The 20,208-nt window shown below is 40.8% G+C and overlaps 1 protein-coding gene across 1 annotated transcript in view; it reads left to right on the top strand.

Annotated features, from left to right (window-relative positions):
* The window catches only part of LOC311037371 (uncharacterized protein), a gene marked incomplete at its 3' end in the record, with an annotated part of 208,389 nt that overhangs the window by 143,139 nt on the left and 45,042 nt on the right, over positions 1-20,208 (top strand). The window contains exons 10-14 of the mRNA XM_084046496.1: positions 784-802; positions 13,152-13,212; positions 13,677-13,788; positions 17,756-17,835; positions 19,530-19,644. Coding sequence (XP_083902622.1) covers positions 784-802; positions 13,152-13,212; positions 13,677-13,788; positions 17,756-17,835; positions 19,530-19,644 — 387 coding nt within the window. The remainder of the gene's footprint in view (positions 1-783; positions 803-13,151; positions 13,213-13,676; positions 13,789-17,755; positions 17,836-19,529; positions 19,645-20,208) is intronic.

Here is a 20,208-nt window from a genome sequence, read left to right as displayed (position 1 = left end):
TTTTTTCCCCGCCATGCACAGGAGGACAAAATAACAATGATCGCGGTGTGATCCCCACTGATTCAAGCGAAAAACCTCTCCTCGTCTGAAACGACCTTGAGTCATATTCCTGTGAGGTGCCATTCATTTTAGACACTGTTCATCATTAACTTTCTGAGTGCCAAGAACGAGTTATCACAAGTATTTTTCTGAATGCCCTGAGTACCAAGAACGAGTTATCACGAGTTTAAAAAATAAAAATATATTTTTAATAATGACATTTGTGAAACCACACAGTATAACCCTCAGTGATTAGCAATCATCAGGGGATCGATCATAATGGAGATAAATATTCTGTGACTACTTGAAAAAGGTAAGAAAATCGAAAAATCGCTGGCAGTGGGCAAACGCGGCCAGAAATAAGTCTGGCAATGAGAGTTAATGTTTTTGAGAGTGTGTGTAACACTCTCTAAGAAACACCCTGTCCATTTGTGGGATGTGTTTAGACTGAATTGTGGGCGTGCACTTCTGTTCATATATATAGGGTGGGGGCGTGGCTGTGGAAAGGGGGCGTGTTTGGTAAAAAGGGGTTTGCAACACGTCATGATTGGTTGCCATGTCTGCTTATTGTAATCGACATTGCCCTTGTTTTTCTGTGAAGGTGCTTTAAAGACTGGTAGTTTGCTGTTTGTTTAAAACATTGTTGATATTTGGTATGAGTTATTGGTCGATATATTGATATATTTCACACACATTCTCACATTGGAAATGTTATCCAATTACTTCTTCTTTATCCATCTCCAGTGTGACAACAACTGACGGCAAGAAGCCATGCGTGAATCCAGAGTCAAATTTGGGAAACTTCATCTATGATATCAGAAGAATAGGTAAAACTAGCTGCAGGTGTGTGCGTGTGCGTGTCTGTGTCTGTCTGTCTGTGTGAGTGAGAGAGACTGTGTATGAACAGTTAATCTGAGGTACCGCTGAACCGAGCAGGGTTGTGTCCCAGGGCTGGCCTAACACGGCCCTGGGTAGGCAAGCAGGCCTGGTGGAGATATGCACTCTGAGGATCGCACCTTTATAGTTGAACATCAAGTTGCTTAGACCTGTCCTACTATTTGGATAATACCATCTGTAGTCATTTCTAATATGGCTAGATTATTTTATAAACAGATTTTTACTCAGTAATTTTTTCGATGAGTGTTGTTCTGCTGGATAATTATTTATGTTTCTGCTAATTTGGTTAGTTGAAAAAAATAACAGATAATGGTTTTAATATTCAATTAATTTAATCCAACCTTGAAAACCTTCATAACAGGTCAAAGTGATCGCTGCAAATGTCCAGATCAAGGAATCAACCACATGAACTCAAGTCTCATTAAGGATTACCAGATACATGAAGAGTCTCGTTTCTGTCCAAGCACGGAGATCATGTAAGTAGAATGTTCTAAACAGAAGCCTATATTGTTCTCGCTCATCAGACGCACGTTCGACGTCAACAAGCATGTTGATCTACACTTCAATAGTGACTCGGCGACAGATATACTGTGTGACTTTGTAGCTTTCAGTGTGAATGCAGCATACGTCATAATGCTGTGAGGTTCCATTCATTTTACATGCTGTCCATCACTAATATTATTTTATCCATCCCCAGTGTGACAACAACTAACGGCACAAAGGCATGTGTGAATCCAGAGTCACACTTTGGAAAAAATATCTATAAATTAAAAACCCCAAGAACAGGTAAGACTAGAAAAGGCTGTCTCATAATCCACCTACAGTACTCCTGTATGCTTATGTTGACCTTTCACTATTGTAATGGATTCATGGATAGGGGTGGGGAAGCCTCTCTGCAGTAAAGCTCCACTGCCCATGTTCCTCAGATTTACATTATTCTCATGATCATTCTCATGATGATAAACATGTTTTGGCAATTTTATTTCATACATAATCTCTGATTGCATCATCAGAGCATTGTTTTCTTGATGATCATATCCAGCTTCAGTAATACAATCACTTCTAATATTATTAATCATCAATCAAGAATAACGGCCAATGACATCAGAACTGCAGATTTTAACTTCTCCTCTCATTGTTGTGTTTCTCCAAAGCTGGACATGGAGTAGGAGTTGGAGTAGGAGTTGGAGTTTCAGTGTTTGTGCTGATTTTGATTGGCGTTTGCTGCTGGTGAGTTAGAGAGTGTGTGTGTGTGTGCGAGTGCGAGTGCGAGTGCGAGTGTGTGTGTGTGTGTGTGTGTGTGTGTGTGTGTGTGTGTGTGTGTGTGTGTGTGTGTGTGTGTGTGTGTGTGTGTGTGTGTGTGTGTGTGTGTGTGTGTGTGTGTGTGTGTGTGTGTGTGTGTGTGTGTGTGTGTGTGTGAGTGAGTGAGTGAGTGAGTGAGTGAGTGTGTTCTTTCCCACAGTTCTGCTCGTATTGTACACAATTTATTCAAAAATTGTGTACTAAACAACTTTAGTCAAAAATAGACCACATAGTTCATGAATCTTGATTACATTTACACCTACAAGATTAAAACTGTATTATCAATATTAGCTGCTTTCCACACAGCATCTACTTCTGTCTGATTTCTCAGATCACTCAAGTGCGTCAAGCGTTGAGCGGAGCAAATTTCTTTGGACATCAACCCATTAAAGCCGGGAAAGCATCTACTGTATGTCATTTTATACTTTGGCTATTCAAAAATATCAGATATACAGGAGCTTGTAGATCTGCTATTTTTGAATATATAAATGTTTTTAAAGCGAACATTTTTAACTCTTTGCTTCTGTGGGGTCCCTGGAACTAAATATTTTTGAGCCAAATACATATAATTTTTGGGGTCCTTGACATGAAAAGGTTTGAGAACCTATGTTGCTATGTATTATAGCAACACACGTTTTGCAGAAAACTAGTTAGAAGATATTTGTAGAATCAGCCTCACGTCTTAATGGGTTAAATGATGTAAATAATAAGGTATGTCTTTTGATTTGACAGGAAGAAAAAGGAACTTTCTCCCACCTCTGAGTGAGTCTGAGGTCCACTATACCACGATCCAGCACCCCCTTGCAGTCATAGTGGTGTAAAGTAATGCGTAATGCGTCACAATGCGCTGCGATGCGACGCATTGTGAGCTTGTAGATCTGCTTTTTTCAAATTGATTTTATACATTTGAAAACTTGTGAAATGGGACATTCTACATAATGAGTACTTTCTACTTTTGGGACTTTTAAGTACATTTTGATACCAACACTTGTTTAAGTAAATTTTGAATTCCGGCTTTTACTTTTTCTCAATAAAAAAAAAATGTAGTACTTTTTCCACCACTGGGTTCTATAGAACTGTGTGGCTGCAGCTGATGAGGTCACAACGTCAACATTCAGTGGAAACATAGAAACCAGCGGTAACACTCTCACCGTAGAGACAGAGCATGGCAGGAAACACTCTGGGAAAATGTCAACATGCAACACACACCACAACCACAAACTAAGATACAACACCAACTGTAATACAAACATAACACACTTATTGCCATAACACTTTTTGTTCTGCCATTTATCAATGTGAAAACTCTTATGAAAAATAGTAGACACTCAGTCAAACTTTCAAACGTGTATTTGCAATACAATTATGGCAGTGATTTGTAATTGGTGTAAAGTCAAATAAAATTATATTCCACAGAAAAATATAAAATATAAAGTGTTTTTTTTTATTAAACCAGTCCAGGTTTAGGTTTTCATATCTCTGTGGTCTCACATTGTCTGTATTAATGTAGCTACAGACAAGGATGGAAAAAGAGGGTTAAAGTGAAAATGTCAGGACTATAACAGACTTATCCTTTGATACAATATGATGACATCGGGTGCGTTCGGAAATACAGCACTGAGCAAACTGGCCAATACAAACTAATAGGCGAGTGCACTCCAGCCTGGTGGGGCCCTAAAGCGCCCCAGGAGCCTGGGTTTGAGGCTCAGACCCAGTGAGAACCAGTGCCACTACTGTAAATACAGAGGAGGGGCCCACACACATTTAATATTTGATTAACCTACATTTAATTTGAGTAATTGTCGCTAACCGCGCGGCCCAGTTCCCCCGAAGGGCCCCTGGGCTCCTGTAATTTCCGAACGCACCCATCAGCTTCCTGTCAGAATGTCAGTTAGAAATTTGTGAAGTTCCAGAGAAACCACATCCTGATAGAGAAAGAGATAATCATACAACTTCAATTTTAACCTGTTATCTTAAAGATCTTCAAACTGTATTCTGAATGCGTCACATCGCAGCGTGTTGTGAGCTTGTTGACCACGGCACTTTTTTCCCACTATCATTTTTTTTATTGATAATGTTTCTAACTTTTTGGAAACACTTTACCTATAATGACATGCCCATGTTAATGTTATCTTTTACCTGTTTTTTTTTAATGATATTATATAACTGTGGTGCCACTATATAGGTCTATGAATTGAATACCAAGGCCCTCATTTAATCAAGACCGCAAGGACTTTCATGAACGGACCTGTTAGACAAAGTATTTTAAATGTAACTGTGCTGTTTTACATTTTTGCCTAATAAAATATTTAATCAATCAATCAAAGCAATTTACCCTCCTTCCATCGATGTATTAAATCAATGTCAACATTACTTTCAATGCAACATTGTTTTTCTTGTCAAGATAAAACACAACATTTATTGTAATGATATTGCATTGTGTTCAGTGGTGTGGCTATATCAGTGCTGCTCATAATTGTATGTATTTGGTCACCGACCCTAGATCTATGAGCTTGTATATCTGCTATTTTTTAATAGCAGATATACAAGCTCATAGATCTGCTATTTTTGAAAAATCATGAACATTTGTGACAAATCTTTTTCAACTCAGATGATTTTTAACTAAAAAAGCTATTTAAACGCTTGGTTCAACCTGTCGCTTACACTTTCTTGGCCGCTAAAATGTCAAACATCTGAGAGCAGGGGGGCTGACCTTTACTTTTTTGGATACGATGTGCTGACAAAGGTAAGAATCATGCATAGTGGCCAACTTTCGCCGGTGTCGTCACCTGCCTGCACCCGACACTGTGGAACCTCATCTCGGAGCTATACAGCGTATGGAGATGTTCCAAATGGCAAATGGGGTGGTGGTGGTGGTGGTGGTCAGGGTGAAGGAAGAAATTAAGACATTTCTGCAATCTATTCCACTGTAAAGCAAAGCAACGTAAAACCCTGTCAGGTATATACTGTAGATGTGTTCACAGGAAGCACATTTTGAGGCTGAAGTGTTTTCAGTTTCATCCCACTCTCTCATTGCTGTTTAGAGTCTCTATTTATTGCCCTTATTCTGTCTCAGTTACGTCCAATGACACAAGACAAGAAACAAATCACACAGACTATGTGATGTTGAATTTAATTCCTGGATTATATTCTGCTGCCATCTAGCGTTCAAGAGGCAAAACTTCATCAAAGATATCCAACATAATGTCTATATTTCTGCTTGGATATGAAACAGAACAATGTATTTAAATGTTGTGAGAAATGACTATAAACATTATAAATTCATTATTAAATGACCAAATCTAGAATATTTTTGCAAACAGAGTGTAATTTGTGGGGAGACAAAGTGGTTGGGTTGTTTTTAGGATGTCATTATTGCCCACCAGAGATGAAATTAAAGAGCCAAAAGCGTGGCTTTATAGAACAGAGAGGGAAATCCTCCCAGAGAATCACATATTTCTGGGATGAGATCACAATATGTTCATTGGCTCCCCCTTTTATTTACATTTTTTACTAAATAGATGTTTTATTATAAAATGACATTTATAGTATTGATATAAAGTACCTATGTACAGTATATTGCTTTGCTTTGCTAACAATTGGTTATGGAAACTTGGGAAAGGAATAAAATCATGTAATAATTCAATATTCACGCTAAGTGCCTCTTAAAATGGAAAAGCAGTGCTTTTTCTGCGAAAGAAAAATAAGATTTTTTTTTTAAGAATGGGCGAAAGTGAATGTTGTGCAATCGACAGAAATGGCCTTCAGTATAACTCCATGCAAATAAATATTGATAGAGTTTTAAACTGGTATGGTAGATGTGAAATTAATGTAGCTACAGACAAGGATAGAAAAAGAGGGTTAAAGTGAAAATGTCAGGATTATAACAGACTTTTCCTTTCATACAATATGATGACATCTAATCAGCTTCCTGTCAGAATGTCAGTTATAAATCTATGAAGTTCAAGAGAAACCACATCCTGATGAAGAATGAGATGATCATGCCACATTTATATATAAACCTGTACCTTAAAGATCTACATTGTATTCTGAATGCGTCACATCGCAGTGTGTTGTGAGCTTGTTGATTGCAGTGCTTTTTTCTCACTATAAAAAAATACAATTGAAAATGTTTGGAACTTTTTGTCATTACCTATAATGACATGCACAAAATAGGGACGCCAAGTTGAAAGCAATTTACATCAATTCAATCAATTTTTTATATCCCACAGGGGAACTCAGTACAACAGTTTTCAGCTTTACCCAGCTGAGTGCTGAACCACAGAGGAGCAGGGAGGGGGGAGCAGCTAGGGGTTAAGTGTCTTGCTCAGGGACAACACTTTGACACATTGCTGACAGCAGGAATCATACCTGTGACCTCCGGGACCTCCAGAGTCCTAGGCCGGAGTCCTAGACGGGCTCCCTAACCATTCAGCGATGAATTAAATCAATGTCAATATTACTTTCAATGCAATTTGTTTCTCGTCAAGATAAAAAACAACAACATTTATATTAATGACATACAGTAGCATTGTATTCAGTGGAGTAAATAATAATTAAATAACATAAGCCTAACCTAACCCTAAGCCTAAAACCGAAATAAAGTAACAAAGAAACGCCCAAAAACGGCCACAATCCGCGAAATGACCGCAAAATTTCGCGCACATGTACGCGAAAGATCCACTTCATAGGACTTTATCTAATTTTTAATCATTGTTGGAGCATTTGCAGCAAAACAGATGTCCATGTGAATGAACAATAATTTATATCATTTTATCTCAAACTCTTCTATCTGTCATTCTGTGACGCAGAATGTGCTCTGTGAGCAGGTGGCCCACGTACACAATCGAATCCTCGGTACGTACACTGTCAGAGTTAAATGAACACTCTGGATTTAACTGTGTACATTGGGAGTTTGCCTCAGTCACCCCACTCCATCTCCCTTATGCTAATCCTGGCCCATGTCCCAGCCCCACACTTTGCCTTCCATGACCCTTGCACACGCATGCGCGCGCGCACACGCAGACGCGCACACACACACACACACACACACACACACACACACACACACACACACACACACACACACACACACACACACACACACACACACACACACACACACACACACACACACACACAGTGCAATAACCTACTGTAATGTTATATTTGATTTCATTTGGTATGTATGGAAAGCAGCATCCTGTTTGAAGAGTTCCTCAGCTCTCGTTGCTGTCATCATAGTAGATATCAGTGCTCACATGGGGAGAATGGTCCACCATTTTACCCCTCCCCCTAGAATACCTCTGCCATAAGTACACATAAGAAAGAGTGTGTGTGTGTGTGTGTGTGTGTGTGTGTGTGTGTGTGTGTGTGTGTGTGTGTGTGTGTGTGTGTGTGTGTGTGTGTGTGTGTGTGTGTGTAATGCGCCCGGGCTTACGCATCTCACACACACGCATGTGCAAACCTACACACACGTGCACTGCTTAATTTAACCAACATCCACCTAACCTAAGCTCCACCAATTCTAGTGTCCTGTCCACTCATGCATTTACTGATGGTTTAAAAAGGCTACAAATGGTATGCGTGTGTGCGTGTGTGCGTGTGTGTGTGTGTGTGTGTGTGTGTGTGTGTGTGTGTGTGTGTGTGTGTGTGTGTGTGTGTGTGTGCCAATTAAACAATTGATAAAATTACCAAAATCAGTTCATGGGCATTATGAACATCTTGTTATTGGTGACATCCTCAAGTCTATGAGATATGTTGGGATAAATGTTCGCCATGAAGTTTGTCTCCTCTCCTCTCCTCTCCTCTTTTTTTGGCACATCATAGAAAGTATGCAGCAAATCCAGATCCAGTTAGTCAAATGGTAGGTTAATTGATGGCTTTCCCTATCAGCCAACCAACAATCATCCTCTTTGTGACAACCCCGTCCTTCACCCTCCCAGTCTGATAGTTTTGAAAGTGGTTTTATTCTTGTGGCTAAAATTCAGTAAAAATGACAGTCCCTCTTACCCTCTCTTCCGATCTATTTTCATTTCTCTCTCTCTCTCTCTCTCACTCACTCACTCACTCACTCACTGTGTCTCTCTTCAAGTGAATGACCTCTCAGCACCCGTACCAGATGAAAGCTCTTAGGACCACAACAGAGGATTATTTAATTCACAGTACAGTGACAGCCTGTTGGACAGCCTGGTGGCCTGGCTGTGGAAACTGACCCTGTTAGTCTGTTTGTGTGGCTGTTTGTCTGCACCAGCCTATGTGGTATATATCTTTTGGTCCAGTACCTATTCCAATTTTTTCACAACCGTCGCGATGCGACGCGTTGTGAGCTTGTAGATCGCCTATTTTCAAATAGCCTAGGTATAAAATAGGGCTAAAGTGGTAAATGTATGTTTCATAATATCATAATTTACATCTGAAAAGTAACTAAAGTTTTCAAATAATTGTAGTGGAGTAAAAGTACAATATTTGCCTCTGAGATGTAGTGGAGTAGAGGTAAAAGTATTGGAAATTGGAAATACTCAAGTAGAGTCAAAATACCTCAAAAGTGTACTTAAGTACAGTACTTAAGTAAATGTACTTAGTTACTTTCCACCACTGCAAAAGAGCAAATATGGAGTTTTTTATTTGGACTGCAGCCAGTGGTGGTGAGTGGCTGGGCGTTCTATAGACATGTCTATGAAGAAGCTCCACCTTCCACCATGAAAAGGAGTGATTTCCTCCATTCACAACTTTATCAACACTGGAAACAACTAGAAGAAGCATCTCTCTATGGCCCGAATCATGAACCCAGCTGTCATCACCTTTATCATCTGCCTGCTAGCTCTCCATGTAGAAGGTAAGATAAATCAACGTATTAAGTTCTTGGCCAGTAAAGCTGCTTTTCTTGACAGTGCAGTCCAGTCAATACGCAGCTGGCTTGTGCTGGTGCATTGGTACAGAGTCATTTTGATTATGCTGCCATCTGCTTGTATACTGGTCTCTCTCAAAAGCTAAAAAATAAGTTTCAAACGGCACAATGAAATCAGGGTCATGTTAAGGCCACTGGGACCAAATTGGCTGTCAGTTGGCACCTTATATACATCAAGCTACTGCATTCTTCTTCTTCTTCGCCTATTATTATTATTATTATTGCTGGCAGAGCAGTTTTGCTGGCAGTGAAGTACAAGCGTAGAGGCAGCTCTGTGTAGGATTGTGCACGCACGCCGCCATACCCCTTATCCCTAAACTTATAAGCCATATTTTACTAGTTTTAAAAGCATTTTAAAATTGTTCAACCAGCCGATCTACATCGACACTTTGTAAGCTTGTAGACCGGCTATTTGGACAATTTTTAAATAGTAAAAAACAGCTAATTGTTTTTGGGATAAGGTGTAAGGCGACATGCAAGATAGGGCCCTCAGTCTCATGCTATAGTTCTTATGTTGCTTTGGACGATAACAAAGCTCACTCTGGCCTGCGCTCTCACACACAGTGGTAAACATTTTGGCTGTCTGCTCCAAACACCATGAAAAACACTCTGCTTGTATGATCAATTTATTCTTAGAAATTCTGACATAGGCAATTCATTTCATAATTGGCAGTCAATCAATGAATGACGAATCATTGCATCAATTTCAATTAAATGTATTTTAAAAATACGCAATCTATTACATTTCTCAGACAGGTATTTTGTATTTGTATTGAGATCAATTTTGAAAGTGTGCAAACTACTGATTTAGAAGGCATTAAAGAACCGGCCTCAGGTCTTTTGGGCTAAAAAAAAACAGAAAACGGTATTGTCATGTGACCTTAAACCTTTTTTTTCTTCTTTTTTTCCTGGTCAAAGTAATATTTCTACACGTCAGGTATAATGACTGTTATATCAAAGCATATTTACCCAGGTCTAAAAATATACATGTTGGTGATTTACCAATGTATAACACCATGTGAATGATTTAGCAAATAAATGACCTGAAGTATTATTCTAGCCAATTATGTACACTATACTACAATGGTGGCTGTGGCTTTTTAAATCATATTTGTATGGCCCTTTGTCATAGATTACTCATAATTTCAATTGATAGAAGACATCCTGAAATAAGATGTTTAGATTTGACTGCTATCTCGTTTTGCCTTGCTTCCAGGACAACTTGAAAGTGAGAAGTGGCTCATCTTACCCCATTATGTATATGTAAAAAGTAATACAATTTGTATCAAACCACTTTTTGATGTACTTTTGCCCATCTCTGCCAACTCATATTCATGAATGTTTTTTGATTATTGGGTTCTGTAAAAATGTCTTATGTGTGTAAATGTTGTTCCTGGTAGCAGATTGAATTTCATCACATCAGTAATTAATTGGCATAATGACTAAATTGGGGAGAAAAAGTGGTAAATATATATATATATATATATATATATATATATATATATATATATATATATATATATATACTAGAAGTTCGGGCCGCTACGCGGCCCGAACGTCTAGCGTGACGCGTCATTCACTTTGCAGTGCCACCTTACAGGCACCTCACAGTGTGAGAGAGAGTTTTGTGCTCTCCTAAATCCACGGCAGGCTTTGAAAGTACCCACTTCAGTTGTGTAAAGGGTCGTCGGCGTGGGTTGTGTTGAGGATGGAAGCCGTCGAACTGGTGCATCCTACCTATTTATAGGTAGGATGTGATGTCATGCTGTCGTGAGATTACGTCACACTGGCGTGTGTCATCGTGATGTCACGACCGTGATGTCATATGACGTCACACTGGCTACATACATACATACTGACAACCGACATGGCGCAGGATTCAAATTGTATATATAGATATATAGATATATATATATATATATATAAAAATAAAAATAAAATAATAATAATGCTTATGTCCCCACTGTTACACCAACCAACGTAATTTCTAATATGGTTAGATTTCAGTGAAAATTACATTTATCATCTATTTTTAGACAAAAGTCTCATATTTACGCCGTCCGTCCGTCTGCGAGCAGCTAGTCTCCATTTTTGCAACTCCACGTAAAGTCCCACCTGACAAGATTTTCCTCAATTCAGTGGGTTTCTTTTGCTACTACGCTTACAATTATTTCGTCCAAAACTCATGCACATTATCTCATTGGTCATGTGAAGGAGTGGGGCCTGGCAGCATAGGATTGCGGGGAGTGTGACCTCTATTTTTATAAACAAAAGACCACTGGTATATAATGTTTTCATGGTGTGTTGTTCTGCGGTTTACTTTAGTTCTGTTTGCTGTCATTTATTTATTTGCTGTCATTTATTTGTTTGTGTCTTGTCCCTTCATTCCACAGTCCGTAGACCTACCTGCCAAACTGTCTGTTCAGGTCAAGGACTCGACTCCATGCATCCACCATTTGAGTACACGGAATATACCTATAGGCCTACTACACTATACACTACACTATACTGTCCACGCAAGTTGTAAGTAGAATGTCCTAAACAGCAGCCTAAGTCATATTCCTGTGAGGTGACATTCATTTTACATGCTGTCCATCACTAATATAATTTTATCCATCTCCAGTGTGATAACAACTAACGGCCGGAGATGCGTGAATCCAGGGTCAATCCTGGAAAGGTCTATCATTTATCTTAGTTCAACAGGTAAGCTTGCGGAGAGCATATCTCCGCCAGGCTGGGTTGCCTAGCCAGGGCTGTGTAAGTCAGGGGTGCTGCCATCAGGACTGCCTCCCCCTGGTCAGCCAGGGTCGCCTGATGGAGGGGAAAGGAACAGGTTGGAATAACGTGTTCCTTCTACGCGCTACGTCTAACCAGGGAACCTCTCCCCTGTCAGGTGATAAGAAGCAGCTTGCTAGCTCTCGTGCGTTGAAGGAGGCATGAGCTCGACTCTAGGCTCTCCCGAGGCTGGCAGAGGGACTGTAGTGCCAAGGATTACTTAATTGGCACTGGGTGAAAAAATGGGTTACAAAAATCGTGGCATAAAAATTTAATTAAAAAAAAAAGGATGTGAAGAAGCTGGGGCAATAGAATTTCTGTGACAAAATGTTTCTAGAGATCTGTGCCCAGAGGAGCACAGATCTCTAGAAAAAAAATCTAATATTTGGATAATATCACCAACCAAAGTAATTTCTAATATGGTTAGATTGCATTGAAAATAATGGATTTTACAATTCTGTCATCTATTCTTATAGACCAGTGGTTCTCAAAGTGGGGTCTGGGTCCCTGATGGGGTTCCAGGGGGTCACTGGCAAAATGTGTTAATATAGCATCAGAAATCAGTTTAACCATATACTACATAAGCTGTTTGAAAATAGTAGATGTACAAGCTCACAACGCCTCACGGTGCGACGCGCTGTGAGCTTGTAGATCTGCTATTTCTTTTTCACGTTTATGTAGAAATCTTTTTAAACATTAGGAATATTTTTAAAACATTTTAACAACCCAAAACTTGTATGGAGTTACTGGCAATGTTTTCAGAGGGGGGGGTCCGCAGCCAAATACAATAATGTTGGGGTCCTTGACATGAAAAGGTTTGAGAACCACTGTTATAGACAAAAGGCTTGTTCATTCTGGGGATAATACCTTCATTTATTTGTCTGCTAATGTTTTAAGTCAAAAAAACTAAATGCATTAAAAACACAAATAAAGCATTTCATATCCTAGTTGTTTTAATGCAACTATTGTGTCTTGTCCCTTCATTCCACAGGTCAAGATGCTGACTGCAAATGTCCAGATCAAGGAATCATCACGTTCCCATTACGTCTCATTAAGGATTACAAGATAAATGAAGCGTCTATATCATGTCCAGCCAGGGAGATCATGTAAGTAGAATGTTCTAAACAGCAGCATAAGTCATATTCCTGTGAGGTGTCATTCAATATACATGCTGTCCATCACTAATATTATAGTATTCATCTCCAGTGTGACAACAACTGACGACTTTGAGACATGTGTGAATCCAGAGTCAAAATTGGGATTGTCTCTTTATCTATTCAAAAGAACAGGTAAGACTAGAAAAGGTTGCTCAGAGCATTTATCTCCACCAGCGTGTGAGGAAGCTGGGCAATAGCATTTCTATGACTTACAGTGCAGCCTATATACCTTTTTGGACTATGTTTTCACTGATATCAAATGAAGGTATTGCATTAAATTGCTTTTGATGTCCAAAATAAAGCTACTACTGTACTAACTAACTAGCACTGGAATATTTGGATAACTAACTTTCTAATATGTTTAGTTTCTATTGAAAAGAATGGATTTTAAATGTCTTTTATAGACAAACATCTGAGTTTTAGTCTGTAATCTTTTCCTTGTGTGTTGTTCTGCTGGTTTACTTTAGTTTGCAGAGAATCATTTGCTGTCATTTATATGGCTGCTAATATCGTTAGTAAAAAATATAAATACAAAAACAGATGGTTTTCATATTTAATTATTTGAATGCTTCGTGTCTTGTCCCTTCATGCCACAGGCCAACCTATCTGCGAATGTTCAGGTCAAGGAATCGACTCCATGCATCCAAGACTCTTTAAGAATGACCAGATAAATGAAGAGACTCAATTCTGTCCACACAGGGAGATCATGTAAGTAGCATGTTCAGTAACACAAATTATAATTAACTAGAAAAAGTGCTCCTCGGAGCACAGGTCTCCGCCAGGTCAGTTACTTATTGGGGCCTCCTGGTGGCGCTATAATAGGCCAATGTGAAAAGGGTGGCATTTTCTCTTAAGCCTTTCACGGCAATCGGACACTGCATTCATGATTTGAGGCATTTTGTTCAAAAAATGTGTTTTTTAATAAATTAGGCCTGCTGGTGGCGCTATAACAGGCCAATGCGAAAAGGGTGGCATTTCTTCCTCGGTCTAGTGGGAATGCGCATGTAAAATTTCACGGAAATCGCAAGCTGCGTTCATGATTTGAGGCATTTTGTTCAAAACGGACCAATTCTACAAACTTTGGAAGCCAACCTTAGCCAATCAGGTAATACAGCAATAACACAATCATTTTAACCACGTTATCCATTTTTTATACTGTGGCTATTAAAAAATAGAAGATACTGTATACAAGCTCACAGCATGTCATTTTGTGATGCGCTGCGAGCATCTGCTATTCTTTTTACATATTTTTAAAATCTTGAAAGTATTGGAACATTTTGAATAATCTTTATTTTGTTTTTAACACAAGAAATGACAATGGGGGTCCCTGGCACAACATATTTTCAGATGGGGTCCATGGCCAAATACATACAGTACGAATTTGGGGGCCCTTGACATGAAAAGTTTGACACTGCCATAGAAGACAGGGAAGCACCATATGGTCTGCACCTGAAATAAATCCTTTGGACCCCCTCAAGAACCCCTGGGGGGTCCCTGAACCCCACTTTGAGAATCACATCCTAACATCAGGTGCTTTTGTTACTCAGCTTGTGTAACAACAGCAAGCCATAAACATAACACACCAAGCTCTTCAATCAACATCATCACAACTTCATGGATGTGACATTACCTGATTTCACCCCGCACAATTATGTAAAACAAATTGCAGTCGGTATTGTAGGTTTAACAACATCACCAAACAGCCCGGAAAAAAAGAGTTTCTCATTGAAATCAAGATGATTTGTTATTCTGCCAAACTCTCCAAAGAGCTTCTGTTCAGCCATAAGAGCAAAAATAACACAAACAACTTACAGTACAATGAACTCAATAACACGGGTCAGCTCCTTTCCCTCAAAACATTCCCTGAAACAAACTCAGTGACTTAATATAGCTGTTCCCTTTGGACCGTGCCCTGACCCAAACTTGACCATGTCCCGACCAAAGCTGTGGTCACTTGCTTTCTCTCTAGGATCCACACTGATGAGTCTGAACTCCCGACAACGCTTTGGCTTCGTCAGACCTGCATCATTAAGCTGGGAGACCGCAGGACAACACACGTGTAATATGCACTTGCAGACACTAATACTGTTTGTATATTATATTATACATTCGTCAAAGCTGTTTCTTGGGAACAGAGCAACTGTGACAGGAAGTGACAGAGGAAAAGGTCATGAGGCTATGTGAGCCTCATGACCTTTTTCTTTAACAAAATAGCACAGAGACAGTTTCACTTGCACACAGATACATGCTACTGTGTGCTACTGTTGTCTCTGACATACATTGGTGTTGTTATGTAAGCTGCAACACAATGTCTACTACTAGAGAGTCCATGGAGGACGGTGCAGTACCTCTCAAATGACACATTACATTCCACCATAGCAACCTGTGAGACTGTGAACTATAGGCCATGCAAGGGAGATTTCGGGACATGTGATTTTGTGGGCTCGGGGCACAGGGCCACAGGTTCCGCACAACTTGTAACTTTTTCAGTTGCAAAGAGGGCTACTTGAAGGATAATGACGTCCGCGGTCCATTTCGCCGGCTGAAGTGGTGCTTACCAGTAACCAGGGTCCTGTTGAATCCCAGCAGTGGTTTGTTTGAGCGAACGCAGACCTTTCACTTGACTTTGTGGCAAATAATAAAACTAATGCTCGCTACCCATCCAAACATCCAATAAACATCCAGTCAATCTGGAATGGACGCCTGGCCTGCGTCAACATGCAGAAGGAGACTTGGGGGGGGGGGGGGGGGGGGGGCTTAAATCGCAGCAGTGACGCACACCACATCCAGGAACACGTGAACTTTTCCCCTCTGGCTGCATTTCGATGGACATTGTTTAGACTAATTCAGATAGAGATAAATCTGTTTACAGCTACAACAGCTCAGACAAATGTTATGTGGTGTAAGGGTGTGGGTTTGTCTGTGTGTGCGTGTGCGTGTGCGCGTGCGTGCGTGCGTGTGTGTTGGCTGGATAGGATATAGTGACTCTGAAACCAAAGAAGGCCCGGCCTCACTCCCACACTGGAAAGAATGATGGGTTACTCTGTAAATGACACTATTGACCAAACAGATACTTGCCTGAGGTGAGGCACTGGGCATTTGGTGTGTGTGTGTGTGTGTGTGTGTGTGTGTGTGTGTGTGTGTGTGTGTGTGTGTGTGTGCGCCAGCGGCGGACTGGCCATTTGGCGTACCATTTGCCCGGTGGGCCGCTGGGCCAGTGGGCCACTGGGCCCAAAAAAAAAAAAAAAAGTTTGTTTTTAAAAAAAAATATTTTTGCTCCCGTTTTAGGATTATTACGCTAATTTCTGGGTCGCGAGTAGCCTGGTAAACCCTCCCTCCGGAAATCTCATTTCCATTTGATTTCAGGAGAGAGTCTGGCCTGAACCGCCTTCCTGCAATATTCGCTCTGTATGCCGAACTGACGAGCCTATCAGCGTCGCCGCACATCGTTCTGTGATTGACAGCGACAGTTGGCCAATCAGGTGGCGAGTTCGAGTGAGCCCGAATGAAGCCGAGTGCAGCCTGACTGGGGCCGACAAAAGACGAACGGCAGCCATTGTTGTTTGTGAGAGTGCCGTGACTTCTTATTTTAGGTTTTAAAACGGTCTCAAACTTTTTTTTTGAGGCACGGAATTTACTATTAAGATATCGTTTGGATAGAATTTAGTTGTTTAACTTCATATAGGTCAATCAATCATGACAGAGCCTATTTAAAAATATAAATTCAGAGAACCGGGAGGGGCGGGCTGTGGCACGCATGTATCCCAATAAGGCAACCTATTTTGGGCATGGCGATCTCAAAAGTACCGTTCGGACCAAAATGCCAGGGCTGAATTTTGGTCCCAGTCCGGCCCTGGTGTGTGCGCGAGGAAGAAATGCCACTTGTTTAAATATATTTTTGATACATTTGACAAAGGTGCAATACATTTTTTTTTTTTATGTTCCCATGGACCAGCTGTAATTAAGCCACTTGTTGAAAAACAGTGGCGTAAGGTACCCATCCATCTCAAGAAGCACATTCCCACAACAGTTCCACAATCCTGATGAAAGTTTGGTGAGTGGTTCTAAGGCTGGCTCTGTCGCATGCAGTCCACTCTGGAGAAACACGTCTGGCAGCCTCACCGACACCGGTCTGGATGGTGGCCAGTTCCATTGGCCACCATCACAACATGATGACAACATGTAGTTCATAATGAATTGAGACATAAGTAATGATTAACTAATGAAAACGATGACCTAGCTGGGGGTCCCCCTGGCTCCAGTGAGCCAGTCCAACTTGGGAGACCCCCGTCAGCCTAACACACAGCCGTGCACCACATGGAAGCTTTGAAACAACAAACACCACCAGAGACCGACTCTCCTCGATACTGCTATTAGCACTCATCCTGGGCATAGAAGAGACCCAAAAAAGCTGATCTACAAACGCACCATGTGTGACCCTTAACTAATGATTTAGTCATCATGACTTATAAGTTCATATATAACTTATAAGTCATGATGACTAAATCATTAATTATTCATGATTAATTAATCTATGAATTAATAATTTATTAAGCATTATATAAGAGTTCATTAATTATGTGTATGAATTCGCCACTGATGACAAAGTGTTACTTGTGAGGTGCCATTCATTTTAAACGTTGTCCATCACTGATATTATTTTATCCATCTCCAGTGTGGAAACAGCTGACATGGTAAAGGAATGCGTGAATCCAGAGTCAAACTTGGGAAAGTTTATCACTCTCAAAAGAGCAGGTAAAAATAAAAAAGGCCGCTCAGTGGAGCACATATCAGGCTGGGTTGCCTATCCAGGGTTGTGTACGTAATGGGGTGTACAGTGCCGTGCACAGACATTTTGAGGGGCAGGGCTCAAATGAAAAAAAAGGGCACCTTGTGTGGCGCGTGGAACTGCCGACTGGCCTAGTAGTGTGAGATTTATTACAGGCACATCTTGTATGTCGTAATTGCATATGTATTTATTTCAATAGCCATATGCTGTCTGATGCAGATGATTAATAATATTCAGCAGGTTGGTTTCTGCTAAATTACTGTAACAATTCAATACAACATGAATAAGTAGGCTACTATTCTTAATGTACAGTACCTGTACAGAAGATTGAAATACCACCTTGAACTGAGCATTATTCACTATCAGTGGTGTCAGTCAGTGGACTCATCCACTCTCACAGCTAAAATGCACTGTGTATGTTTTACCATTCTGCCTCGGACCGCACTGAGTCGGCTGAAGGTGACTGTGCAAGGCTCGCTCGGCAGTGCCTCTCATGGCTTAAGTCGGTGAAAACGAGTGCACCTTTTTAAATCTGACTAGTTTTTCTATCATACTGTGACAATATCTATAATTCAGCATACATGGTGTACAGTCTAAGTGTCATGTCAAATCTTTATTACGAGGACACTCCTGCATGTAAGCTGTCTTTCAGGCTGATCATTGTCATGTTTTAATGTTTTTCTTCTCGTTCCGTTGGTTATCCAGTGAGGCTGGTTGGTGGTTCAAACTCCAGTTCGGGCAGAGTGGAGGTGTACTACCGTGGCAGCTGGGGGACGGTGTGTGATGATGAGTGGGATCTGGATGATGCCCAGGTTGTGTGTAGACAGTTAGGCTGTGGGACAGCTCTGTCAGCACCAGGGTATGCCCACTTTGGACAAGGTGTTGGAAACATCTGGTTGGATGATGTCAGGTGTTCAGGCAATGAGTCACAGCTTTCACAGTGCAGCCATGGGGGGGTTGGAAACCACGACTGTTACCACAGTGAAGATGCTGGTGTTGTTTGTGCAGGTAAATATTTCTGATTCTTTTTAAATTTATTTTGTAAATCATTTTTATTGCAATTAATAATGATGTTTGTATGTGTGTTGTCATCCTATCCTTTATATTAAAACTGACTAAAGGGAGGACGGGCCTGACATCACGCTCATGTCACCATGACTCAGCCATAACCATATAAGGAGTTCCCAATGCAGCTACGCCCAATGTTGATCTCATAGGACCAGATAGTACAATTCCTTAGATTAATCACCATTTGGTATTGAGTGGGGTAGGGGTAAACGTTTCACTGGGGTCTTCAGGTGGGCACCCTCCTTCATTGGTGTTTCGTTGATGGGCCCACGACACCTTCGCAGGGCTTTTCGGTGACACCTAGCGTCCCAGATCCCCCTACACGGGCACGTGTAGGGGGATGTCTGGCAAAATGACAACGCACATTTGGGGCATTGTTAATTTATTAGAAGCTTTTAATATGTCACCATGGGCCACATACTGTAGGCTACACTGTAAAAAACTAAACAAACAAACACTGTAAAAAATTATGAGAATCTGTGCACGTCCCTGCGGGTGTAGATGTCAGGATGCATTCTGCTAATGTTGTAAGTAAAACATTTTTTTTAATGCAACTGTGCGTTAAACTATGTCTTGTCCCTTCATTCCACAGGTCAACCTGGTAATTGCAAATGTTCAGATCAAGTAATCGACTCCATGCACCCGAGTCTCATCAGAAACTATGAGATATATGAAGAGACTCAGTTCTGTCCAGGCAGGGAGATTGTGTAAGTAGAATGTTTTTAAACAGCCTTAAGGTCGTTTCAGACGGGGAGCGGTTGACGGCCATAGTAATTCATTTTCAATGAGAGGCGGGCAATTATTTGGGACACGCATATAGGTTGAGGGGCGGTCCCGTGAAATTCCCACGCTCGTGCTCGTTTCGTGCACACGCCCGCGGGCGACAAGAGCTGGATTGTGGTCAGCTTTTATCCCCGCCACGTGCAGGAGGACAAAACAACAATGATCGCGGCGCGATCCCTGCTGATCCAAGCGAAAACGCCCGCGTCAACCACTCCCTGTCTGAAACAACCTTAAAGGAGACATCCGGTCATTTTAAGTGTTATGTTTGATGTGCGTCAAATCACTTACCAACGTAGGAATGAAAATCGCGTGACTCCACAAATCCCCCTATCGACCCCCACCGTTGGCATGATAGTAGGATGCTGGATAGCCCAAATTCGCCTATTTTAACAAATGCAAAGTCTGTTTTTTTGCTTCTAGTACTCATTGTTGAGTCCCATGATAATGTAACAGGCGCTAAAACTCCCGACAAGCTAACGGCTAATAAC

Source organism: Gymnoscopelus microlampas (genome assembly GCF_963454915.1).
Source record: "Gymnoscopelus microlampas genome assembly, chromosome: 21".
Classification (NCBI taxonomy): Eukaryota; Metazoa; Chordata; class Actinopteri; order Myctophiformes; family Myctophidae; genus Gymnoscopelus; species Gymnoscopelus microlampas.
The sequence above is the reverse complement of the archived record's forward strand: the minus strand, read 5'-3'. Positions and strand labels throughout refer to the sequence as shown.